This window comes from Aristolochia californica, unplaced genomic scaffold, assembly GCF_029961685.1.
Source record: "Aristolochia californica isolate CCGP_79_NKW_82.1479 unplaced genomic scaffold, dmAriCali1.0.hap1 SCAF_7, whole genome shotgun sequence".
Classification (NCBI taxonomy): Eukaryota; Viridiplantae; Streptophyta; class Magnoliopsida; order Piperales; family Aristolochiaceae; genus Aristolochia; species Aristolochia californica.
This window is the reverse complement of record NW_027182268.1, coordinates 37864952-37891751: the sequence shown is the minus strand read 5'-3', so window position 1 is coordinate 37891751 and position 26800 is coordinate 37864952. Positions and strand designations below refer to the sequence as shown.

Here is a 26800-nt window from a genome sequence, read left to right as displayed (position 1 = left end):
CCTCCTCCCACCCCCAAAACAAATTTATACCCAGATGTTTCCTCCTCAACTTACACTACTTAGCAAACTATCCTCGTCATTACTGCAAGGAGCAAAATATTTGCAGCCACTCTCAAAAGACCAAACTGAGAAAAAAATTCAGTTAAAAGAAAAAACTGGAGACAGATTTTTCTTTTTGAATCGAGTCATTGTTACATAACGAGCTTGGAAGATACTCAACTCAATGAGGCACTCATACCCCACTACCCTGCCACCTAAAAATACCAAAGGAAATGCACTTCTGTATGGGTTTTGTCTGCATAACTAGAGCAGGTTGATCATACAAAATAGTAAGACTATGGATGTCAGATAAGGGATGAAACTTTCATTCAGGATCCGGAGAACCACCAGGCACTAGCTGCAAAATGACAGAAAATAGACTGTAAGGACAGATTACAAATAGATAATACTCTTTTAGTATACTTGGATTTCTATAGCGAAAGCACTTTAGGTTAGGTTCCCTTCACAGCATTATGGATGTTTAATGGGAGCAATCCACTGACAGGTAACAAGGTGAAAGCAACTCAATAGTTGGATAAATAGCAACCCTTGATGAGAAAATAATAGATCTAAGACTACTTGGCCGCAGTGTCACGTACAAGTATCATAAAAGCTTAGTATAAACATGACCAAAAATAATAGAAAATGGATGAACATATGATAAATTTTAATCCCAAAACCCAGGCAGATCCCTGAACTATTTAAAGCAGAACATGAGAAGATAACCCGATTACTTACAATAGCAATGTTGTTTCCATTTAGTAAAATCTGGTCAAGCTTGGTAACACGACGCCCTTCAGCAGTGATTTCACTGAAATAGGAAAAAACACATACGATTTAAGCATTGCATACCATACTTAATCAGTTAGCAACAATAGCAAGACAGACGGTAGTGGAAGCTGCACAATTGGGGTTATATGGAAAGTGTATGTAGCTTTTGCTTTTTGAATAGAAAAACAATTCATAAAACATAAAAAAAAATTAAAAGAATAGATTTTGGCAATCAATCTTCAGTAAAACTGTATGGCCAATAGTAAAATTTCAACTTTTTTATTTTTGTATTTTTTCTAGTTTTGGTGGGTAAAACCAAAAGCTTAAACCTACAATCTCATTGTATGGAGCAAAGCCTTTAAAACATTGATCTGCATGCCGAAAGCCTGAATTTGGCCTTAAGATTTGGTGATGCAGTTGATAATAGCATGCAGTAAAGTTTGACTCTATATCAAAGGCTTGCGTAGATTACATTTGAACTACTAAGTATTATCCACCATAATTAATAAACTTAGTGAAGATCGCCTTGTTAAATTTCAAGAACAGAACAGGTTCCTGTGGAATTTTTTCAGTTAGTAGAAATCAAACAATATCTTAGAGGACAAGAAGGATCAGAAACACGAGGAACATCAGACGTTATGCACTAAAATATAGCCAATAACGGGATTCAGCCTTGCTAATCCATGCAATAATCATGCAACAGCTCAAAACTTTACTCAAACAGCCAAAATTATGGCTTCCACTCACTAGTCATTCTTACTTTAAAAAAAAAAAAAATGGAAATATCTTTTTTCATGAAGATTTAACCTCATATATGCAATTTGTTATTGAGTAGAACCCAAGCAAGATCCTACCCAACTCCACCTCCTTCCTTAAGAAGGTAAGCTGGGAATCAAACCTAAAAACTCAAGGTACGGAACAAGATTCTTACAATCGCCCTACAGGACCTAGAGGCTTCAGATTTTTTTTTCTCCAACTTAAATACTCTATTCTCCCAAAATTTTCTACCTCATTTAGTTCCAACACCTTTTAAGGAGGACAGTAAGAAAGTACAAATTGGAGTGGAATAATTTTCAGAAAGAAGATGAAAACACTTCCAAAACCATAATCATGCTCAAAATTAGTTGAACTAGAATAAGAGGAGAGAAGGAGAGAAAGCATTACTATTCAGTAACATCTTCAAGAACCATATTGACATAAACATCAAAACCTCTGAGCGTCCCGACGAGTTCTTTGTCTCCTTTCATTATAACCCATATTTTCGATCCTATGCATCGATCTATCAGCTCTGTGTAGGCGAGGAAAAGAAAAAACTTCATTGAGACAGAGAGAGGCAACATATAACAGTGAGTGAAAATAAAAGACAGAGAACAAGAGAGGACAAACCTGATGGAAGGAGTTGCGATGGGTTGTGAGACATTTTCTCTCCGGCTCACTAGTTTGTTCCCTCAGTAATCCACTAGGATAGGGTTTGTCCTTTTCTGCTAACTCTATATAGTTTCTACCTGCACGCTTCAAGTCCAAAGTGATCATTGGTTAAGGGCAGTGCAGAAAACAATACTCCTTTTTCACACAAAACGAAACCCAGTTATCTACTCAACCCCAAACCAAATGCCTTTTTGAGATGGAAAAAAAAACACACGCACAGCACACAGATAATGGACCTTATGTAAAGATACAGAGATGCCGCATAAATAATTCTAATATCGAAAAAATTTTAAGCTCTCTTGGAATACATGGATTATCGGACTTCAGAAGAAGCCGGGAAGGGGTTAAGAGAGAATGAAAATCGTTCGACGGAATGAAGGGTTTTAGAGAAAACACATCTCAAACAACACAAACAAAATGTGACAACGGAAAATAAAAATAAAGCTCGGCCGGTTAGAATCATTCACCTCCGACGTTAGGTCGCCGTCGAGCGAGTCGAGTACCTGCTCTGTGCTCAAAAACGTACCGCCTGTACTTGAAAGCCTAGGACCTGAGGAAGGGCAATTAAAACAAGCCGGACAGTGGCCCCGTCCCCAGCCACATCCATGCCGGGGTGAACCGAGATATTTAACGGTCCAAAAACCAGAATTATTTCACTAAGTTAGGTTCTATATGAAATTATGAATTATATAATGACACTAAAAGATATTTTTTATTTGTGAGTAATTTATAATAAATCATTTTTATATACCATTCTTGATGAAATAAAGGCATTTATATACCATATTTTAAAATGTGGCTTCATAATTGAAATCTCATTAATAATTAACACTTTATTCTTAATTCAACTTGACAAAAAATAAATTTACTAATGATAATAGTAATATAATTTTAAAAAATTTATATTTCCCTATTAAATGAGAGATGAATGGGGCTTAAGTCCAATTTAATATTTCTTTTATTAAAAAATATTTAATAATTTAAATATTATTATATTATATATAATAAATACAATATTGTCATTTTAAATATAATAAAGTAATTATATACTTCTAAATAATAATAAAAATATAGACAAATGTAGAAAAAAAAAAAAACTTTGGTCTTACCAGTTTTTTAGTGCAATTGAATCGAACATTTTTCCCTAAATAAATATATACTGCGGGAAAAGGGGAAGGAAGAGAAATCTACTACATATTAGTTAAAGAAGTTGTTCTCCCTGTATTATCTTGTAGACAAGGGAGGGGGAGGTACCCAATAATAAGGAAGGTGATAGAGGAAATTAATGGCATGTTAATATATTTGGAAAGCTATAATGGAATACTCTTAAGTGATCAAATTGCATTAGCAAGCATAAAATGTTAGGGTAGAATTCACTTTAGCCTAAGATAGTGAATCGCCTCGTCTATTCTTTAAATACTAAAATCTAAATTCCACCAATACCTCTCACAAGTGGAATCCACTTCCCATTAAATGATTTCCATATTTCGCTTCCTTTTCCCTCATTTTTCTTATCTCACATTTTTCCTTCATGACACTTTTTTCGTTTATATAGTGATCTACTTTCTAAATGCACTAACCCTCCAAGAGAGAAAAGTTCCTCTTCCTTCCCTCCATGCCAAAAAAGGGGACATTAGCATTTGCTTTTTATTTTTTATTAATCATTGCCCTTTGATTTAACACTTAGATAGCCTAGTTTATAATTAAAACATCTTGGAGTGATATTATCCCAAATAAGGCTTATAGTTTATTTTTAAAATAATAAAATAGTTTATAAATATGACTTTCTTAGGTGGCATTATCCCAAATAAGACCATCCTTGTGTTATAGTTTTCATTGTGACCAAATTTCAACTATATATCGCTAAATTTGGGAGTAATATTGGTACTTAAGATGTTTAACACAAAATATTAAATAAAATAGTAATTTTCAAATAGTGACCTCATATTTGCCATATGTTAAATAGGAATTCTCAGAGTTAAAATATTCCCATTATAATTATTTTTCCTCAATATAAATTATTAAGGGTATGTTTGGAATCCCTATAAAAGAAAAAAAAGTGATTTTTTTAAAACAACATGGAAAATCATTTTATCTCGTAGTTAAAAAAAATCTCTCAATTAATCAAAGAATTAAGAGAGAAAAGAAAAGAAATGAAAAACAAGGAAAAAAAATTATAGGGGTGATTTGGGATCTTGGACATTTCATCCGTTCCCCTTCTTATCCTCCTTAGTCGAGGTCCTTCCCTCTGACGACAAAAACCTTCCCTTCGACAAGCAAGAGAACGCTATTTCCTTCCCTTCGCTATGTTAATACACCAGGCGATCTACAAGTATCTACCTCTCTTTCTCTCCCTTTCTTTGGCCTCTCTCCTTTCTCGGTGGAACTTGGTGTTGGAGGGAATTGTAGCAGGTGTCTCATTTCTGGCCTAGTCAATGGGGGTCGATCAGTTCATGAACTTGTTATGGTCATATATTAAGTACTTATGTCTTCTGCTCCTAACAGGCCGGTATTTTGGGTAGTATTGGCTAGGTGCTTAACATTTGGTATCAGAGCAGGCGCTACGTCGCGAGTTTGAATCCCTGCGGCGTGAGTCCTGAGCAGAGGGGGCAACCTAGCAAAAACTAGAGTAGGCCATCGCTAGAGTGCGGCCACTGCTAGAGTGTGGTCATCATGGTTGTTGACTCGTGAAGGTGGGTGTGATGTTATGGTCCTGGATTAAGTACTTATGCCTTCCGCTCCTAACAAGTCGGTCTTTTGGATAGTATTGGCTAGGTGCCCAACATTTGGTATCAAAGCAGGTGCTACGTCGCGAGCTCGAATCCCTGCAGCGTGAGTCCTAAGCGGCGAGAATCCTAAGCGAAGGGGGCGACCTAGCAGAAACTAGAGTGGGTCGTCGCTAGAGTGGGCCGTCGCTAGAGTGTGGTCGCCAACCTAGCAAATACTATCCAAAAGACCGATTGTTAGGAGCGGAAGGCATAAGTACTTAACCCAGGACCATAATAAAACTCAACTCTGCTGGAAGAGTCATGGATGGCGGTGCGGGCGTGCGAAGGTGCAGAGACCATTCCTGATCCAGCAGGGCTAGCTAGTAAGGTGGTTGAGTCGGTGGGTGTAGAGTGGCCACAGAAGGGCCGTGCGAAGGAGTTGAGTGCAGCGATGTTGGGTGCCGTGGCTAGCAAAGGGAGTTCCATCAAGGAGTTGGGGATGGGTTGCTTAAGAATTGATTGGAACCAATCACTGATGCAAGGGTTGATTCTATCGTCGAATAAGAAACAAATTCACACCGATAAACTTGCGGAGTGATGACAGAATAAGAGCAAAAGCGTGTTTTTTTTTCTACAATCTTTGAATGTTTGTCAAAGTGTAGTTAGATCCTAATTCACATCTTAGGTTGGAAAGCGCAATAAACCTATTTTCTTTGTTGGAACTTGTACAATTGATAGCCATTGTATAGTTGACACCCATTTATCAATTATAAGTAATTTAGAAATTAACTTTATGAAGAAGTGACTTAATTAAATAATTGATGTTTAAGATAGATTTTATTGAGTAAATATTTCTTATTACATATGTTATTCCAATGAATGTGTTGATGGGTTTATTGAACAGATCTCTTCTTGTTACAAATGTTATTTTTATGAATGTGTTGATGATATTCTTATTACATGTTTATTATTTTCTTCTTATTACGGATACGTGTTAATGGGTTAGGTTTACAAGGACAGTCTAAGGATAGGTTAAGTTTAAGTTGGGTTTACAAGAGTATGGGGGACAAGGTTGCGAGGATAGCGATCGGGTTGGGATCAAGTTTGATGTTTCGAGTTTATTTGGATTTGGGTTTCGGGATCAAGGATTGAGGTCGTGTTCGGGTTTTGAGAAACCTAGCCTATGTCAAGTAGACTTGAGCTTTCAACTTGTAACATTTTTATGTTCAGTAATTACTTTTTTAGGTTTGATTGATGTATTTTATAATTAGAATCTCTAAATATTATTTAAGAATAATAAAAAATATTTATATTATAATAAAATATAAAATAACATTTTATAGATAATATTGATCTTAATTGATAAATAAGAGTTTATTAATAATATTTTAATAATAGGATTTCTATTTAGAAATATCAAACATGCCATATAATCTATAAACCAGTTAACTACATAAGAAAGTCATATTTAAAAATACAAAAAATAAAACCTGTCAGTACTCAGTAGTATGTAACAAAAAGTATTCTATGAGCTCGAATATCTACCGTTAATCTCGATCATTTGCATATTAGCCGTTTGTTTATGTGAGGCCCACGGATCAGAGTACCAAGTGGCCTTCTGACAGTGTTTTCTCTTTCCACTGTGCAGGCTCCCGCTGGCCAATGACGTTATCGATTTTCCTGTTTTCTTTCCGAATGAAAATTCAGACTCCACGTTAAGTTCCTTTGTAAAGCCGATTAAAAACCAGAAAGTGACAAAGGTTCCCCACCCGTCTTCTCTCCTCGGCGACGATCAGTCATCTCTGGCTCTCTGCAACCTCTGAAAACCCTAACTGTTTTCTTCTATGGCACTCAAATCCTTAGACCCTCCAAGTTATGGGCATTTCTGCAACTTCTCAAAGCCCTAATTATTTCTTTGAGGTTTGAGCTTCCAATGGATAACCATCGTCGTCCTCGGTTAAATTGCTCGGGGCTCTGACGTTTTGTTCACTTATGGACGCCCGTCGACCTTCTCGTGCTGTGATCGATCCCAAGGTCCGCCAGGTTGGCTTCTTCACGCCTAACGACCCACCGGAGCGTACCCAATCTGTGCCTGTCATAGGCTCCTCTCCACCTATATCCGACCATTCCCCTGCTGGAACTCTGTCACCTGTGATGATCCCTCCTCCTCGTCATGCTTCCGAGATTCTGTCTTCCTCCGTCGGGTTACTCACCGTCCATCCGATTCCAGTTCCTTCAGCTCGAAGGTCTATTATGGATAATATGGCGCTCGGCAGCTATAATCCAACCGACTCTGTCCTTCGGACTTCGCCGACGTTATCCTCTCCGTCTAGTAAAAACGGTGTGGATGGGGAGTTTTCGGAGGATTTGGCATCGCCTGGGCGGGCGCGAGGCAATCTAGGGAAGGTGGCAGCCTCTTCCTTTCCCAGTGCAGGAGTGGAAATCGCAGCGGCAATGAAAGGAACTAATTTTCCACCAGTGGCGCGTAATTTGACGACAGTTTCAGTTGTAAATATGCAGCCGGGAGTTTCAGGTAAGCGAGAGACTGTCAATTGTTTGTCTTTTCCGGTTGGATAAGAAAGATTTGCGTAGAAACTGAATAATATGGTATACTTTATCAGTTTGAAAGTGAATTAATTCTCTGGTTTTTGCTCCTATCTCTTAGCAAACCGAGATTCTTCATATCATGTCCCTCTGGTTGGCTTTAGTTGTTCCTAAATAGTTAAAAAGAAAATCATCAACTTATTTCTGGGGCGGAGTTTACTGGGCGGGATCGTGCTCAAGTCTAGTCTCTCTTGAAGTGTTTGACTATTTGGGTGGCCAATTTTTAGGTAGTGATAAGATAGTGAGTGGTGTTCTAGGACTCATATCACTAGTATTTTATCGGGCTCCGATAGTCTTCTCTTTTATCGATGTAAAAGCTTTCTAACTCTGTCTCATCTCTATTGACATAGAATGTTTTGTGTCAATCAAATTTGTTCCAGAAAAAGGTGGCGGAGCATGTCAAAATGACCTTGCTGCAGTGTCAAAGCCATTGAAAGAGAGGACCTCAAAAGCTGAGAGGCGTGCCCTTCAAGAGACTCAAAGGGCTCAGAAAGCTGCTGCAAAAGAGTCAGGTAAATTTTAATAACATTTTTTTCCTGAAAAAGCCTGAATCTTTTATAACATTTTTTCATTTTATTTTTTACATTATCAAAATGCCTCTCGTAGTTCTATATAGAATTCAGCATGATGTATGTGGACCTCTTAGATTGTAAGTGTGTGGCAGTAAGTTTGTATCCTTGTGTTATGTGGACCAAATAATTTACCTTTATACCATTCAAAAAAACAAAAAGACTTTCTCAAGTGACTGAGTGAAGATGTCTCATTTGCAAAGCATTTTTTGGTTTTGATTTTATTGAGAATTCATCAATAGAGATTTACTGTACCAAGATTTTTCTTCATTTTGGAGCTGCTCTCCTGAAGATTAGCCTATTATTGACTGTAATGATATTCTGTGGTAGTGCTTGATTAACGTAGATTGCATGAACTGCTATTGTATCGATCAAAGTGTTATGTCGTGCAAAAGTAGGGAAGGTCTGTCTGAACTATTCCTTATAAAGAAAATTTGATGAAAATGACTGATAATTTGGTTGATTAAATGAATGGCATTGATGGGTGTTCATTTTTCTTGACTTGCACTACAACTATGGTTTGACATCTAGATGATTAGCATGGGGAAGGATGGTGTTGAGAATGTGTGGCCAAACTAGGACAGGGAGTTAGAGCGAATATGACTGGGAATACTTGGGAGTAGTACCATTATATAAGCAAATAAGAAAGAGTCACTTTGGAGGATTGAAGCTTTGGGTACAGGCAACACATACCTTATAGTGCTTTAAGGAGGTCTTATTCTATGTAAAATTGATGGACGACCCAATTAAAGACCGACATGGACATTGATGGAATCGGTGAGCAATGACTGAAAGAAAAAGCTTGCCTGAAAATTGCATTTTGGAAAATCTTTAGGTATTAATATGCCTTCAATCAGATCACTTTTTTGATAATTATGAGATTGTTAGCTTCTTATCAATCAGCATTATGTTCAGGTGCTTATTTCTCTCTTTCAATAGAGGATATAACAATTTCACTTGGATTTATCAATTTAAGCAGGAAAACTATTCCTTAACATTATTAATTATTCTTTGATTCAGAGTTCATCCCATCCCATTTGAAAAAACAAATACTGTTTCAGGACAAAATCAAGTTATGTCTCCTTGCTTTCTAAGATTAGGCATCCCATCTTCTGAGACTTAAAATAAATGATAGAGTAAAGTGGAAGGGATTCATGTAGCTGTTTGCTAAAAAAGGGTTCATGTAGCTGAACTAAAAATAGTTGTAATAAGGACCTGAAGACATTGGAAAGGTATTATGAGGGTATTTTTGGCCACCATGTATATGCAGCCTGAACCAACTGCTTATGTCTGCTGTATTTTAAAGTCTTTTTCAGCTTTTTTTTGGTCTTTCTAAGTTTTCTTAATAGAGAATTTACTTATTTCAGCTTATTTAGCTGAAGAAATTTTTGTTGCTCTTGTTCAATTTGAATAGCTTTTATGTAGTGCTTCTATTCTTTCTTCTTCTTAATGTTCATTTTGTTTTTTCTAAACTTATCGATCTTCTAATCAAAGTTTAACCTAAGAGTGGATAAGGAAATTTAAACATAATTATCTAATTTTTTTTATAGAGAGAGGATGAATATACTTATTTTCATTTATTTGATTAATTTGTTCCTCGATTGATCAAAACGGGCTCTAAGGCCCGATATTGATCTGTTTAAATGGTCAATATGTTACTTTAAAAAACATTTTACTTTAGAAAAAAAGGTTGTTACGGAATTTTGCAGTTATTAATCTTAATCTAATATTGTGTTTTCTAGATTACTGCTCAGATAAGTTCTTTTAAGAAGGTCATGATTTGTGGTGGGGACACCAGTGTGCCACCTGTCACACGAGTCTACACTTGGAGATGTTGGGTCCCACCAAGACCCACCACCCCATATTTCGGATTAGTGGGCAGATTCTCGATGAATAAAGATTATTCTCCATTCTCCTCTTTCTCTACTCCCCTCTCTACTCTTCTCAATTCCTCTTATCTTTCTTCCCAAATTTCACCGTTTTAATCCTTAAAATCATGTCGTTCTGCATCAAATTGGTATCAAAGCCGAAAGATCCTATCAGCGAACAAATTCTCTGCATCAACACCTCAGAGCATCATTTCTTCAATTGAGGGACAGCACCGACTCAACCCTCGACACTTAAAACTCGCAACCCAACTTCCCTGCCTCCTCAATTTCCTCTATTTACTTCCCTGTCACCATCAAAAGAAGCAGAAAAAAAAAGAAGAGGGAAGAATTTTCGATCAAGCCCCTCACCTTCGTTGAGAATCCAGGTACACTCTCCAAACCCATCTCCTCTTTTCCTTTTCTCTTCCCGTTGCCGACGTCAACAGATCCCACCGGCAACCGCTCCACCACCCAGCTACCATCCGCGACGCCTAGGAGCCGCTGATGACACCTAGACTCGTTCCGAAGCTCGTCGCGCAAAGAAAACTCCTGCAGCAGCCGCTGAAGGGCTTTGCCACCACCGTCGCTAGCCAGCCGTAACCAAGCCTTTGAGGGCCATCCGTCGCCTTTGGCCATTGCTAGAGCTGATTTCCCCATCGGTCTTCCTTCCCTTCGACTATAACATTGAGCTTTTAATTAAACAAAAGCTTTGGGAAGAGAGAGAGAGTTATTATTTTGCAAGCTCCTCTTGCATACACATGCATTTAATCTATATATGGTAGATTATGTCAAACTTATTTGTAGATGATGGGCATCACAGTATTTTCCGTCGCACTTAATCTATGTATGGTACATAATGTCAAACTTATGTGAGCATGACGAGTGTCACTATATTTTTTCTCATTTCTTGACGAATGACCAGCCATTGTTCATCCATGTAGGTAGACTTTTGTCTGAGTGGTTAAAAATCTTGACAATGATTCATATTATGGCTTTACGTTACCTCTCTCCATAATGCATAGAACTACTGAGACATTTTTTAACTTGCGACCTTAATTTGCATTGTTGAAAGATAATTTCTGACTTTCTATTGTCATTGTTAAATAACTATAAGTAATAGCTTAATAAATAGGATAATTTATTGAAATGTTTGTCTCAGGCTGGTCTTGCTAGCTTGTTTATTAACCTGTAGTCTCTATGTGGTTCTGTCCTTTCTGGTAAAAGGAAATGAAAAGAAAATAATTGATAAATAAGCTAGAAAACAAATAAATAAAAATGGACTTATCTCACTCTATAGGTTACTGCATATTGGTGAATTATAAATGACCTCCTCTGACCTCTAGGCACTCTTACTATCTGCAGGTGAAAGTAAGAAGGGTGTGTCTGCCACAGTAAACAAGCAACAAAAGGCTGGAAAACCACCACCACAAAAGAAAGAGGGTGCTGCAGGTTCAGCTTCTGTTGCTGCATCTGAGAAGAAAGTGGTTGATAGGCTTCCAGAAAAGGACAGGAAGAAGGATGTTCCTCCCCCACGGATGCAGTTTGATGATATGCAACGAGTTGAGAAATCAAAAAGGCGTGCAGTAGTTAAGCAAACCGAAGCTAGAAACAGGGTTGAATTGTTTAGGCACCTACCTCAGTATGTGCATGGGACCCAGCTTCCGGAATTGGAATCAAAGTTTTTCCAACTTGATCAAATGCATCCTGCTGTTTATAAGGTATCTTTTTTCTTCTCCTATTTACTTTATGAGGTATCTTTTTGCTTGTCCTAGTTTACTTCCCTAATAATGTTGTAAGCAGAAGTCTATGGCATGCTTTTGAGTTTTGGTGGTTAGCAATTTTTGGGCCTGGGTGCTTGTTGACAATTTTTAACTCTTAATAATAATTAAGTACAGTATAACTGAAATTCTTCTTTGGTTGGCTGATGAAATGACTTTTGAAAAACTTTGGGGAATGTTAAAAGATCCCCTGTTTATTTTCATCTTAATCTGTTTGGACAGCTATGAAAATAATGAGAGGATTGTTTCATTGATTTGTGCAGCCCTAATCTACTGGCTTGATTTTGATCTGGATAGTTTTTTTCAGAAACTATGGAATTTTAAGAGTGATCAAATTCAGTTGGTGAAAATAGTCCCTCTTTTCTGTAAGTAGTTGACAGATGTTACCTGGTGGCTGTGTAACTTTGTTATAATGATTTCAGGTTGGACTACAGTACCTTGCTGGGGATATTTCTGGTGGTAATTCGCGTTGTATTGCAATGCTTCACGCATTTCAGGATGCCATCAAAGACTATTCAACTCCACCAGAGAAAGCTCTTATTCGAGATTTGACTGCTAAAATCGGCAGTTATATTTCATTTTTGATAGAGTGTCGACCCCTCTCAATCAGCATGGGAAATGCAATTAGATTTTTGAAGAACAGAATTGCCAAGTTACCTCTGACACTTACCGAATCAGAGGCAAAGGTCACTCTTCAATTAGACATTGATAGATTCATAAATGAGAAGATCATACTTGCGGACAAGGTTATAGTGAGGCATGCTGTCACTAAGATCCGTGATGGGGATGTACTCCTTACATATGGTTCTTCTTCTGTTGTCGAAATGATATTGGTTTATGCTCATGAGCTTGGAAATCAGTTTCGAGTAGTGGTTGTTGATTCTCGTCCGAAGCTTGAAGGACAGTCTTTGCTTCGGAGATTGGTGGCCAAGGGTGTAAGGTGTACTTATACCCATATAAATGCTGTTTCCTATGTCATGCATGAAGTAACCAGGGTCTTTTTGGGAGCTTCATCCGTGCTATCAAATGGAACAGTTTATTCAAGAGTAGGGACTGCGAGTGTGGCTATGGTTGCTCATGAATTTCGTGTACCTGTTTTAATTTGTTGTGAAGCATATAAGTTTCATGAAAGGGTACAGATTGATTCCATCTGCTCCAATGAACTCGGTATGTTCCATTGGCACAGCAGTTGTTTTCAGTATGTTGTTTCTAATAAATGTCTTTAACCTCTTTTGCCATTGTTTTGCAGGTGATTCAGATGCAATTTCGAAGGTTCATGGAAGGAGGGACTTGAACCATCTGAGTAATTGGGCTGAGCTTGAAAATTTGCAGCTTTTGAATCTTCTGTGAGTTGCCGGATTAATAGTTGGAAAGTCCAATTTGATTTTCTTCCATATATTCTTCAATGTTCCTTACATTTTCTTCTGACAATGTAAACAGCTACGATGCAACTCCATCAGATTATGTGTCAATGATTGTGACAGATTATGGAATGGTATGTCCTTCAGAGATTAAAAAATTTCACCGTGGTTCATACTTTTTTTTTTTTTCTGTGAGAATTGATCTGTTACATTTTGCCTTTGCAACAGGTCCCGCCAACAAGTGTTCCAGCGATAGTGCGGGAATACCGACGAGAGCACTTGTGGATATAAGTAAACCTAAAATATAGTTCTTCCATTTTCTTGCTCGGAGTGCAGAAGCTTTGTAGTGCATTCTCGATCTTAGTTGCCCTTGTACAAGAATCCAACGATCTGGCGGTTGAATACTGAGTTTCATCTTCTTCTTTTTTTCTTAATGCTTCACAAAGTAATGTTTTATTACTTATTTTGAATTTGCTACTGGTGCGGATTTTGATGTTATTACTCTGTGAAGAGTGCGATTGGTTCGCCTCTCCGGGCAGTTTTGTGGATTTCTTTTGTACTATTCTAGCTTGAATTTTTCTCTTACCTTTTACAAGTATTTAGATAGAAAAGTTCTGAAAAACTTCTTTTCTTCTCATGTGTTAAATTTTCTTTCACTCTGTTACTTGGGTTAATTAATTTTCTCCTTCAACAGGAAGGATTAGTATGGCCAGGTATAGGAAACTAGGGGAATTATATTATCTTCTTTAATAGGAAGAATTAGTATGGCCGTGTTTGTAAATTGTAATGTGAACGATTCTGCTGTGCCTGTTTTTGACAGCCCAAGCGGAACGGAACGGAAAGCAATCTGTCTTGTCAACGACAGATTGTGTCACCGTCTTCACTCGAGAAATTCATAGCGATTAGGAAGCTTAGCAACTAGTAAGACTGCGAGAGGCCGCCTTTTCTTCTATGTTTTCCTCGCAACTCGAACTACAGCTTGCAGGCTCTCGTTCGTCTTCCTTGCAATTCTGGGCTTCCTTTGCCACATTTATGTTTCTCCTTGCTTCTTGTCTGCAGGTTGCGGGCGCTCCGTCTCTCTTGCTTTGAATTCTATTATTCATTTACAACTCTTTCTCTTCTTCTTTTTCTCCTTATCTTGTTTCCGTTTTTCTTTTGTCCCTGCTTTGGCTCTTGGATTTCGAGTGGGTTTTATAATCGATGTTGTGACTACAGTCCATCGGGAGTCTGTATTAAGGTTCGAATTTCGACGTTTGCACAGTAGTTTCGAACTTTTTTTCCTACAGTAGATTCTGTTCATACATCATCCAAGCTTTGTTCCAGGTCCAGGATCTACAGTGATTGTCCGCCTCCAAACAAGCTTAATCAACTACATGCTTTCATCAGGTTCGATAGAGCTGGCTTAAAGAAGGGGAATTTCCTATAATTTGCAGCCTGAAACAATTTGATTCGCTTGCATCCAGCGGTTCCAAGATTCTTTTAAATGACAATCTGCTCTGTAGCAATCCTAAATTCTAATCTCTTCCAAAATGCTAGGACTCCCGCTACCCTCAACGTTTCTGGTGAATTTTGCGCTGCACCCACTCGGATTTTTCCGTTTCCTCGTCTCTCATCACTTTATCATCATAGAACTTCTGTCACTTTTCCTAGCTCGAACACGAAAATCCCCTGCATTTCTTGCTCAAGTGAGAAGTCGACTCAAACCCAGATAAGAAAGAAACCCGCCGGTCAAAATAAGGTATTCAGTGAAGGAAGAGACGAGGATGAGAGTCGCCTCATCTGCCCTGGTTGTGGCGTTTTCATGCAAGACGCGGACCCAAACTTGCCAGGGTATTACAAAAAAAGAGTTGTAGTAGAAGAAAATGAACTAATTTTCGGGGACTCTGACTCAGAACATCACGAGCTTGGTGAAATTGAGAAAGAAACAGATGATTCTGACTTTGATTATGGTAGTTTTGCCGACGAAGATGGGGAATTTTTTGGTGATTTGGTGGATGAATTCGAGAACAATATTTCAGATAGAGTTGATCGGGCAAAGGAAAACAGCTCACAAAATAGCGAGGAAATTGATTGGGATTCCGAATGGGAAATTGATGATGAAGATGACAAAAGGCAGAAAGAACTTGATGGTTTTGCCCCAGCCGGAGTTGGGTATGGTAATATCACTGATGGTTTACTAGAGAAGCGAAAGAAGGAGAAGATTTCAAAAAGTGAAAAGAAAAGAAAAGCTCGGGAGGCTCAAAGGGAGAAAGATGAGGTAACTGTTTGTGCCCGTTGCCATTCTTTGAGGAACTATGGCCAAGTCAAGAACCAAAATGTTGAAAACTTGATTCCAGACTTTGATTTTGATAGGCTAATAGCAACTCGAATAATGAAACCTAGTGGCAATACTAGCAATGTGGTAGTGATGGTTGTGGATTGTGTTGACTTTGACGGCTCCTTCCCTAAACGAGCAGCCAAGTCTTTATTTAAAGCATTGGAAGCCAATAAAAAGGGCACTAAATCTAAAGAAATGCCAAAGCTTGTTTTGGTTGCGACCAAAGTAGACCTTCTTCCTTCAGAGATATCCCCAGCAAGATTGGATAAATGGGTACGTGGCCGGGCTAAAGCTGGGGGAGCACCAAGACTAAGTGGTGTTTATTTGGTGAGTGCTCATAAAGATCTAGGTGTGAGAAATCTCCTGTCATTTATAAAGGGACTCGCTGGTCCACGAGGAAACGTATGGGTGGTCGGGGCTCAAAATGCAGGAAAGTCTACTTTGATAAATGCTTTTGCAAAAAGAGAAGGGGCTAAAGTAACAAAGCTTACAGAAGCAGCTGTACCTGGAACAACTTTGGGAATATTAAGAATTAGGGGGATTTTACCGGCCAATGCAAAAATGTATGATACTCCTGGTCTGCTTCATCCTTATCTTTTGTCTATGAGATTAGACAGAGATGAGCAGAAGATGGTGGAAATTCGAAAGGAACTTCAGCCTAGGACTTACAGGATCAAGGCAAGCTTCTCATCTCTTGTATTTTTTTTGTTTTAGGTTATGTGTATTTTGCCATTGAATAACCAAACGGAAACTTTAGGTGGGATTGATTTATCTTTACATGCGTTTTCGTCTTGGAACAATGAGATTCTGAAATAGGGAAAAGAACCAAATAGGTGCACTATGCATGTATTTGTCTGATTTCCTTTTCACAATTTTAGTTACTTGAATTTTATGAGTTCTAAACACAAGCTTATTATTCCTAACGAAATTTGATTTGTCTGCAAGGTTTTGCTAATTTATAGTGAACGTGAACGTTAGCCTTTTTTTTACCCTCATTATATATGCCTTCACATTTGGCTCTAGAATGGTTATTGAACTTGTTTTTAGCATGTATTTCGCTGAACAAGGCAGAATAGATACCCCTTGTTTACTGGTTTCTTCTAGTAAATTCTATCTGCAGATTGATTGCAGAAGGGATTAAAAAAATAAGATGCTCTTTCATTTCATATCATTGTGTTTTTGCAAATAATGCAAAGTCTTTATGTGTATATTTCAGGCTGGACAGTTTATACACCTTGGTGCTCTAGTTAGATTAGACTTGATTCAAGCTTCAGTTGAAACAATTTATGTCTCAGTTTGGACATCCCCAAACATATCTCTTCATTTGGGGAAGATAGAGAATGCTGATGAGATCTTGAGAAAGCATGCTGGTATTAGGCTGCAGGTATATACTTTTCCAACAAATTAAAATAGCTTATTTAACTACAGAAGAAATGTTTCTCCAATGTTACACCTGTTGTCTACGATGATCAATATCAGTAAATGCGAAAAGTAGATTGGTAATATATACTTAAACGTGGAATTGTTGAAGAGCCCAGTTTTCTGCTTGAAATGTTGTTTTTCTAATGTGGTTTTTCTAACTTCAGGATCATAATTGCCAGTTTAATTGTTCAAATGTATCTTTGTCTTTCTCCTAGGCATTTTCTCCTCTCTTGCCAAGGAGCTGAAATCTGTCAAACCTGAAAATCAGTCCAGCTCTTGATCTACTCGCTTGAAAACAAGGATTTTTGTCATCTGCTTAATAAAACCTGTGACATAAAATTTATATACAATTTCATCAACAAGAAAGCCCTTTTTACAATGCTTTTCTAGATATCTCTGTGTTTGTCTTAACATTGGCATACATAAAAAGCCAATCGCATACACGATTTTTTCAGTGAAGAAAGATAGATAGATAGCTACTTTTCTTAACATTTGAAAATTTCTTTATTGCTGTGGAAACCTTGATGCCTAAAATACAGTTTTAAGGATTCTCTGGGGCGTAAGAGTGAGATAGAACCCAACTGCAAAAAGGATACAGATTCAGTTATTCAAGAAGAATAGTAGGAAAGATAGTCATTAACTATAAAGAGCTTTTTCATTTGTTAACAGTTTGGCTGTAGACATAATGTGTCATGAAAAAAACTGTTGGCTGTGGATATAATGTGTCAATTTAAATTAGTCTTCCTCCCTGTCATTTGAGAATCCAATCCCTGTGATATTGTTACTTCTAATTATGTTTGTAATTTCTGGTATGCAGCCTCCTGTTGGGGAAGATAGAGTATCTGTATTGGGCGAATGGAAACAGAAAGAATTTGACGTGTCTGGAATCAGCTGGGATGTGAACAGCACAGATATTGCAGTTGCTGGACTTGGTTGGTTTTCGTTTGGTCTGAAAGGAGAGGCAAAGATAACACTTTGGACCTACGATGGAGTACAAGTAACAGTTCGTGAACCATTGGCTCTTGACAGAGCAGGCTTCCTTGAAAGACCTGGATTTTTACTTCCAAAGGCTATATCAGATTATATTGGAAATCAAAGTGCGCTTGAAACAAAAAAGAACAAACTGAAATTTGAGGAAACCGATGCACTTTCAGAAGTTAGTGTTTGAATCAAAACAGTGGCTGACAGATTTCAAGGGTAGTATCATTCCTTCCATCACTGTGAGGCTGAATGACCGCAGACTAAGAACCAATTTGTAGTGAATCGTGATATTTGAATTACATGAAAAAGATGAATGATTTTCTATTCCTGGGATGACAAAAAGGCTGGAACAGGGAGCTCCATGTGCTTCATCTGCAGTTCTTTTGGACTTATGCTTTCCCTTTTCCCTTTATCTACTTCTAATACATTAGCATGAATCCATGATATAAGAGCCAAATAATAGAACGGATATTTCAGAAAGAAAATAGAGAAAAGAAGGAGAAGAGGGAATGGAAAGAAAAAACTCTTAAGAGGAGGAAGAGCTACTGAATTGGAGTGACGGTCTAAAAGGCTGATTACTCGTCTTGTGAGTTGGGATCCCAACATTTCTTCAGTTTCCTGTCAGTATGTATCATATCTTGGTTGTAGGAATCTGAAGCTTTCTCTCTTGCATAAAGAGATGCTCTTAGAGGGAATAGGGAAAGGTACCTACCTACTTGCTTTTCAAGTACTTCACAGATTTCTCAGACTACATTGTTCGAGTGGTTATTGTAAGAAAGTTGTCCAAATGGTTATTGTAAGAAAATAAGGAAGAGGAGAGATTGAAGAGAAACAAGGAGAAGAGGAAGAACAATGAAGAGAAGTGCTCAAGAGAGTGCCTCCTTGATGGAGGGAGAAATCAACCCCATCTCTCTTTTATTATTTCACTTAAGGTAGGTTACAAAAGATTAATTTGCCCCTCATGCGGGGACATGTTCATAAGTGATAGAAACTGTCTTCTAAACAAACTAAAAAAATGCATAAATATTACCCCAACACCACTACCAATCTGGGATTTTCTAGATACATTATTACAGATTTACCACACCTATTAAATGACTAAGATACCCCTGACTTCTAACACCTATGCATTATAATTATAGATTTACCACACCTCTAACTGTATACTCAAATATGATAATGGTGCTAAATATACTATTAGAAAAAAGTAAGAAGAAAGAAGGTTGAAGAGAGAGAATGAGAAAGAGAGAAAGTGGAGAAGTACAAATTGAGAAAAAAAACTAAGATGGGGGAGCTGGACGTCCTCCGGCTTCTATTTATAACTTAAGGTTGAGTACAACTAATAATATTGCTCCTATTTTAAGTGAAAACCCTATTTCTTTATATCTATTATTCTATGTGTCCCATTTACATGAAATTTGATCCATAGACATAGTTTGACATGTTAAATAAAATTTATCAAGAAATATAAATAACGATAAGGTGAAATAACCAAAATGCCCCTTATTCTTGTTTTTCAATACTTGGAGAGTATATGTTAGAACAATCCCAGCTTGTTACAAAAGTTCTGGAATTCACGTTTTCCCAGTGCTTTAGTTAGGATATTGTCGCTGATCACCAGACCGAATATATGGAGTAGTTACTTATTTTTCCATTACTGCATCTCATATGAAGTGACAATCCACCTCTATTTGTTTTATTCTTTCATGAAAGACTAAATTGTTTGCAATGAAGATTGCTGTTTGGTTATCATAATACATAGTCATAAGATCCTTCTGATCGAGGCCAAATTCTTAAACAACAGATTTTATCCACATTAGCTCATTGACAATGTGGGTCATATTCTATATTTAACTTCTGCACTGAATTGAGTAACAACATTCTGCTTTTTATTTTTCCAGCTGACTAGAGTTATTGCCAAAAATACACAGTATCTAATGGTTGATTTTCTGTTAAACTTGGAACCTACATAGTCAAAGTCAAAGAAAACTTCAATCCTCAAGTGATTATTAGGTTTGAAAATGAGACCTTTTCTTGGTAATCCTTTTAGATATCTCAAGATTCTTTGTGCAACTTCTAGGTGAATTTTACGTGGATGCTTCATGAATTGGCTCTCTACACTCACTATGGATGCTCCATAAACTGGCTTTCTACACTCCTTGTAAATGAAATATATGGTTTAGTAACGTAACATAGATGAGTTTACTTACTAGCCTTCGATACATTGTTCTATCTTACAGTTTTGGACTATGATCATCATGAAGATCGAGTCCTACCACCATAGGTGTATCCGCTAGTTTAGCCTCAAGAAGACCATATTTTTTAAGCATATCAGTAACATTTTGCCTCTGAGTTAGTGTTGTTCTTTCCTTACTTATCGCTACCTCAACACCTAAAAAATATTTCAATTGACCCAAATTCTTAGTCTGAAAGTGATTCGCCAAATGGGATATAATTGTTTCAATACTTGATCTATCATTCTCATATAGGATGATACCAACTACATATACCAGTAAGATAATAATTCCAGATAGTCGTTTAAGAATAAATAATGAGTGATTACAATAATTTCTATGAAATTCCATGGATATAACTACTTGACTAAAATTTTCAAACCAAACTCACGGACTCTGTTTTAAGCCATAAAGAACTTTCTTTAGTCAACATACCTCATGTGTCTCCCATTGAGCAACATACCCTGGAGGTTGTTCCATATAGACTTCTTCCTCAATGTTACCATATAAGAAGATATTTTTAATATCTACCTGGAATAGATACCAACTTTGTTGAACTGCAAAAAAAATAAGTATACGAACAAAGGACAAGCGACCAACCGGAGAAAAAGTCATAAAATTTTTTACCCCAAATGTTTGAGTATACCCTTTGCCAACAAGACGAACCTTATATAGTTTAATTGATCTATCCGAGTTTTATTTAATAGTATAGACTCATCGACACCCAACTATAGCAGCACCTGAAGGTAAGTCACATAACTCCCAAGTTACTCTATCAATTAATGCTTCTATCTCAACATCAATGACATTCTTCCAATGAGGTTGCAACAAGGTCTCCTTCACTAAAGAAGAAATAGTGTAAGTGGAGATGGACAAAACAAACTTATAATAGTTATCAAACAAGGAATAAAATGAGATAAAAGATGGTGGGTATATTTACAAACACCTTTTCAAAGGGCAATAGGAAAGTATAAATCACTTACCTCAGGATGAGGAGACGACGAAGAATCATGGTTTTAATGTTTATTCTTACACAAGGTTTTTTCAATTTACCCAAAGGAGAGTTCATGGTTTTGCTGGACCGCACGGCCTAGGCAAGTCGTTTGCATTTTGTAGGCTTCTCGAGTAACGGGCTATCCGTAATTCGGTCCTTTTAGCCAGTGGCATTCGCGTCATTATAAAATATCTCGAAAAGGCGCCAAACCGTGAATCATTGTTTTTCAATTTTTTGCTTTCTCGCGCTTCGTGCAGGGGCGGCATTGAGCGCCTCACACAATAAAGTTGAAATAACCGGGAACATGTCCGTAGTCGCACTGTGAGGGAGAATCGATGAAGAGAAAAAACCTCTCCCGGAGTCAGATGCAAGTAACAAAGACGATGCCTATCTCTCCGACAGGGCATCTTACCGAGCAGATTGGGCAAGTCACTTTGCTCTCCTTCCACGAGAGTTCCAGCCTTCCTCGCTTCCAGAAGCTTATGGAAGACCATGATCTGCCTTCATCATTAACAAGCGACATCAACATCGCTGCTGACGAGGAGAAAGACTGCATTCTCAGCCAGGATTTCTTCTGGTAATTTCTCTGATTTCATCTCCGTTCGTCGCATAAATGTAGAATTCGGTACATGATTCGGGATTACAGGTGGTAGCCTTCGGTTTCGTGTGCCATCAGGTCTACGTTTTTGAATATAGGTATTAACTTTCTAGCACTGATAGAATAAACGAGGCCAGCTGCTGGTATTCTATTGAATATGCTTATGGTTTACCGTAGTCAGAAAGTTCACATGCTTAGTCGTTTTTCCCTTGATTCTGTCTTTTTTATGCTCTTGTTTGAGCTTCATCATTTTTACTTAAGCTCTTGTTCCGTGTTCTTGTTCCACAGCACTCCAGACTATATTACTCCGGATGGCCAACCTATATCAGACAGCTTTGATTTCAGAATGGTAAAAATTTATTACACTTACCTGACCATTCATTTAAACTTGGCTCACTTGTACATTAAAAATACCAGCGTACTACATGATCCTTGTGTCTGATCTGCACACTTCTCTCAGGAAAATGTTCCATGTCCTAAATCTCCCGAAAAATCTAAAGTTTCGAGAAGCAAAAGATATAGACAAGGTAACATTCTTTGCCATTCGGAATGTCCATACTTCTTTTTTCCTATTGCAATAATAACAAATTTATGAAAAGATGCAAAAGGAACTCTGCCTACATGGAACACATAATGAAGAGAAAGAAAAAAGAATAGCTTATTGATTCATCTGCACTCCATAGGTAGAGAGGGGCAAAATTTCTTGATGCAGTCATCATTATGTTAGTGAGTTTCCAACCTGAAACTGCTTAGTGGTCTGGACCGTCTTGTAGGCATGGGATGCATCCTTAGAGGAATCTCAGCCAAGAAGGGGAAGAAAACCACTTAACTTCCCTTGTGAAACCCTTAAACAAAATAACCACAACATGGAAAAAATTAATAAATAATCATAAAAATCTGGTCATAATTCCCTGGTTTTTTTTTTTTTTGGGGGGGGGGGGGGGGGGGGGGGGACCCTGCTTTTAATGCTCTTAAATATTTTACAAGAAACAAATTTATCAGTTTTTTTTTTACAAGTTCCATGTGACTCTATCTGCAATCAGAAAAATGTTTTTTTCTGGTGAATTAGAAAAAGAATCTTGGAAAAGCAGGTAAAAGTGATTTTTTTTGTCGATTGGTCCTTTTAGTTTAATGGTCTCATGGGGGTGTTTGTAGTGTGAGGTCTTGGGTTCAAGTCTTTCCCGAGTATGTATTTCAACTAAAAAAAGTGCACCTGCTTGGAAGTCCTCTGGGCTATAGAACACATGATTGATTATCTTTGAGGAAGTTGCTATTAGTAAAGAAGCCCGTCATATCTCTCACTAGAGGATATATCTCTCACTAGAGGATAGCTAATATAGGCATTGGAATGCCATCTTGCTGCCATAGCATTTTTTCTGGATGTGTTTGTTTTGGTGATGATGGCGGAAGCCAGAGAACTACAAACATTTTGGGAGGGGTGATCAGTATCAACTAGGAGTACTAGAAGTCATAAAATACAATCTTTGCTCTGACAGTGATTCTTTTATGCTCATTCTCTTTTCTTTTCTCGACAACTGATACCTTTTCTTGTTTCTTTTACCTAGAGGAAGTATCACTCGATATTCTCGACACTGTGTTACCCTGCCATCAACAGATACAGGAGCATGCAACTGATTCATTGGAATATGAGGATGAAAACATGGGAAAGACTTGTATTAGTGAGCCAACCAAAAAAAAGAATTATGTTTCACAGTCTGCTGTAGCTTTGCGTTGTCGGGTCATGCCTCCTCCTTGCATAAAAAATCCTTATCTAAATGAAGCTGTAATGGCTGATCTTGATTTCTTTGACAATCAAAGGTCAAAATGTACAGGTAGACTTGTACCTCATTCTGTTTTTGACATTGATGTTGAATAACATAACACTATCTTTTCCATTCGAACTTCTGTCTCGGAAAAGAAAAAAAAATTATTTTGGACTGCTTGTACATTTTTTGTTTGTTTTTCTTTTAGTGGAATGACACTTTGGACTGCGGTGTTTATCTTATGTGGCAATGTGGAGATACGTTAAATGAGTGTGTACAAAGATTTTCATATGAAGCAAATGCATTGGAATATATGTTTGCCAAACATATAAATTTCTTTCAGCCTTACTTTTTAGTAGAAGGAGTTGGCTACTTAGAGAAAATTTTAGCTTTCTAAATAAAGACTGAGTTGGCTATAATATAAACATCTTTTACATGTGACATTGATCTAAAATGCTTCAGTTTATCAGATTGTGAATGATAGTGAAATAATGACTCTGAAAAAACAAAAGAAAAACTCCAAACATGTGAGAAATGAATAACATATTTATTTGGAGAAACTTGCGTTTTCTCTATGTCCTGTGTTGTGCTCAGCAGTGTGACCAAGGTCATATCTTTTCTTCAATTTCTCATGATTTGTTTTTGCATGGAAGTGGTGTGCAGGTTTTTTCTCTTCAGTCACTGTCGGGGATGGAGGCTCGCGGTACCGCACTGATTTTCATGTGATAGAGGTTTTTAAGATTGTTCTAAGCTCTTCAAGCAGAGTGCCTGCATTTTTTTGTTTGTTTTTTAACTATTATGGTTCTATCAGTTACTTTCGTCAGCATTGTTTCTCTGACATGTGTGACAGTTTCTCTTTAATAATAAGTTGTTTGTCATTGCTCTAATATGATCCCACCTGTTTCTGTTTCCAGCAAATTGGTTTTGGAAACTTTAGTCGTGTATTCAAGGTTCTGAAGAGAATTGATGGTTGTTTATATGCTGTCAAATATAGCATAAGACAGTTGCATCAAAATACAGAGAGGTAGTTTCATGTATCTTCTACTATGAAAGTTCAAATCATGTCATATACTAATATATCAACCTCTGGCTGTTGGTTAAAGGGAGAGTGAACCCTTCTATCTCTTGTTGTAAGAGGTCCTCCCTCCTAGTCTTGTTGTTTGTTTACTTTTTGGCACAATAAGGCTTCCTCTAAAAAAATCAATGCAGTCAATAGGCCATACCACTTATTAGTTGTTTCCTTTCATTAAAAGCAATTATTTGTTCCATTATTAACTTGTGCAGAAGGAGGGCATTAATGGAAGTTCAAGCTCTTGCGGCTTTAGGTATGTTGAATTCTTGAAAATTCTTCAATAGGAGCTTCCCTTCAAGTTTCTGTCATTGCTTCATATTACGAAAATTAAGAAAGTGAAGAAGTTCATACTATTGAAGTTGACAATCCTTCTTTTTAGGATCTCATGAAAACATTGTGGGCTATTACACTTCTTGGTTTGAAAATGAGCAACTCTATATACAGATGGAGCTTTGTGAGCGCAGTTTATCTCTGTGCACAAACCCTCCAATGCCAACAGAAAAAGTACTTGCTGCTATGTACCAGGTTCGTTGGATCAGTACTTTAGCCTTCATCACTTATCTTTTCTGTTAAGCAAGCATAGACTTATTAATTTGGTTAGATAGTTGGCATTTTGGCTTTGAGTGGTACTTTATATCACTTGGTGTGTGACGTGTTTGGATTTGTGGGGTCATATCAGTGGCTTACCAGTTACTGTTATCAAAGAATGTAACCACAATGTTAAGTTCTCAATCATGGGTGGATCATAGTTAATGAGATATTTGCTTGGAGGCCTAGAAGCAGGTGCAATTAACTTGCGCTTCAACTGTTATACCCAAGAAATCAGAAAATTTCTAAGGTGTTGGTTGCTAATTCTGTTGAAAATCTGGATAGTGGATTCAAGAGTATGCATGCCATTCATAAGAAATGAGATCTACTCTTCGTCTGCATCACTTCCTGTAAGGAAGCTAACTAGTGGATTTCTTTTTCTAATGACCATGTGTGGAATCCCTCACCCATGTGAACTTTTAATAACTTATGTATGGGCCCTGGTCATAGGCTCTGCACTTGATCTGTTGCAGAATAATCCTGATTTGAATTTCATGCACGACCATATTATTCAAGTCTACCATAGTGACAATGGTGGAGACAGATATTAGTGGGTGATCATTTTAATGCCTCTTGCATACATATTAACTGTCATTTCTAATCCTTTGGATAATCTTACAGATTGCTAAAGCATTGCAGTTCATGCATGAGCGTGGAATTGCTCACTTAGATGTAAAGCCTGATAATATTTATATGAAAAATGGAGTTTTTAAGCTTGGGGACTTTGGCTTTGCCACCCTACTTGATAGGACACTGCCGGTCGAGGAAGGCGATGCACGATACATGCCTCCTGAAATTCTTAACGAAAATTTTGAGCATCTTGACAAAGTTGATATCTTCTCCTTGGGTGTTGCTGTCTATGAGCTTCTTAAAGGGTCCCCACTTCCAGACTCTGGAACCCAGCTTCTAAATTTGAGAGAGGGCAAGATACTGTTGCTTCCAGGGCATTCTATGCAACTTCAGAACTTACTAAAGGTATGGGCTTGGCTATATCCTCAGTCTGACTTGATACTCCTAGAGACTACGTTCATGGTTGAAGAAATTTCCCACGTTTGTCTTCTTTCTTTTCTGATAACTAATGTGAGGATGAGGCAAGAATTCTTCCCTGGTCTATTACTTTGTCAACAAACTGATGATGCTGGCTGCTTTTGAACTCTTAATCAGACGATGCTGGATCCAGAACCAGCAAGGCGACCCTCTGCTACAGAATTGCTTGGAAATCCCATCTTTGAACGGGTTCGTTGATCTAATGTAGTCAGGTAGAGATAACTTCAGTGGCCGAATTGAAGCAATTAATCTGGGTTTGCGTCTGAGTGTTTTGTGTTACCTCCAATTTCACTTAAGCTGTGATGCAGATTAGTAGTATTTTGACCATTAGCTGCAGCTGGAGGAAATAATGCCTGTCTTTGTAATTTTAATCAACCACTTAATAATAGTGGTTCTGGTCGTCCATTTTGCACCTTTTGGGAGATCTGTGGTGCTAAAATTTTGTACAAAAGAGACTGTTGCCATGAGCAAGTATAAATTGCAGAGACTTTCTTTTCAGGTGGTTGGACTTGCATGAACTATGATTCATTTAAAACTTTATGGTTTTTAATACCGTTATATAACTTGAAGCAAAGTTCCACCCACAAGAAAGGTCACTCAAACCTACTAGCATGTTTCAAATTTCTTTGATGTGATCACCATGAACAATTAATGGAAT

At 37.5% G+C, this 26800-nt stretch overlaps 4 protein-coding genes across 6 annotated transcripts; 3 read left to right on the top strand and 1 right to left on the bottom strand.

The window, feature by feature from the left end:
- Positions 1-126: 126 nt before the first annotated feature.
- On the bottom strand, positions 127-2810 carry LOC137937625 (sm-like protein LSM5). Of its 3 annotated transcripts, none has more exons than XM_068782725.1 (5): positions 2706-2810; positions 2197-2315; positions 1975-2098; positions 778-850; positions 127-397 (listed from the first exon to the last, which is right to left on the bottom strand). In XM_068782725.1, exons 2-5 carry the CDS (start codon positions 2228-2230, stop codon positions 365-367), a joined length of 264 nt encoding a protein of 87 aa, XP_068638826.1. In that variant the 5' UTR covers positions 2231-2315; positions 2706-2810; the 3' UTR covers positions 127-364. The 3 variants fall into 3 exon arrangements, with proteins under 3 accessions (XP_068638826.1, XP_068638827.1, XP_068638829.1); XM_068782726.1 differs by having other exon boundaries at positions 2197-2322; positions 2706-2804; XM_068782728.1 differs by lacking the exon at positions 2706-2810 and adding an exon at positions 2475-2611.
- Positions 2811-6691: 3881 nt separating this feature from the next.
- Positions 6692-13711, top strand: LOC137936353 (uncharacterized). The gene is made up of 7 exons (XM_068780957.1): positions 6692-7479; positions 7931-8062; positions 11350-11705; positions 12188-12932; positions 13015-13111; positions 13206-13260; positions 13355-13711. The coding sequence occupies exons 1-7, from the start codon at positions 6939-6941 to the stop codon at positions 13415-13417; spliced, it is 1989 nt and encodes a 662-aa protein (XP_068637058.1). The 5' UTR covers positions 6692-6938; the 3' UTR covers positions 13418-13711.
- Positions 13712-13993: 282 nt separating this feature from the next.
- On the top strand, positions 13994-18290 carry LOC137936452 (GTP-binding protein BRASSINAZOLE INSENSITIVE PALE GREEN 2, chloroplastic). Its single transcript, XM_068781133.1, has 4 exons — positions 13994-14363; positions 14450-16121; positions 16660-16827; positions 17683-18290. The coding sequence occupies exons 2-4, from the start codon at positions 14610-14612 to the stop codon at positions 18031-18033; spliced, it is 2031 nt and encodes a 676-aa protein (XP_068637234.1). The 5' UTR covers positions 13994-14363; positions 14450-14609; the 3' UTR covers positions 18034-18290.
- Positions 18291-21377: 3087 nt separating this feature from the next.
- Positions 21378-26640, top strand: LOC137936873 (wee1-like protein kinase). The gene is made up of 10 exons (XM_068781814.1): positions 21378-21651; positions 21961-22021; positions 22133-22199; positions 23238-23504; positions 24099-24166; positions 24350-24459; positions 24720-24760; positions 24887-25032; positions 25717-26070; positions 26260-26640. Exons 1-10 carry the CDS (start codon positions 21410-21412, stop codon positions 26338-26340), a joined length of 1437 nt encoding a protein of 478 aa, XP_068637915.1. The 5' UTR covers positions 21378-21409; the 3' UTR covers positions 26341-26640.
- The last annotated feature ends 160 nt before the right edge of the window (positions 26641-26800 follow it).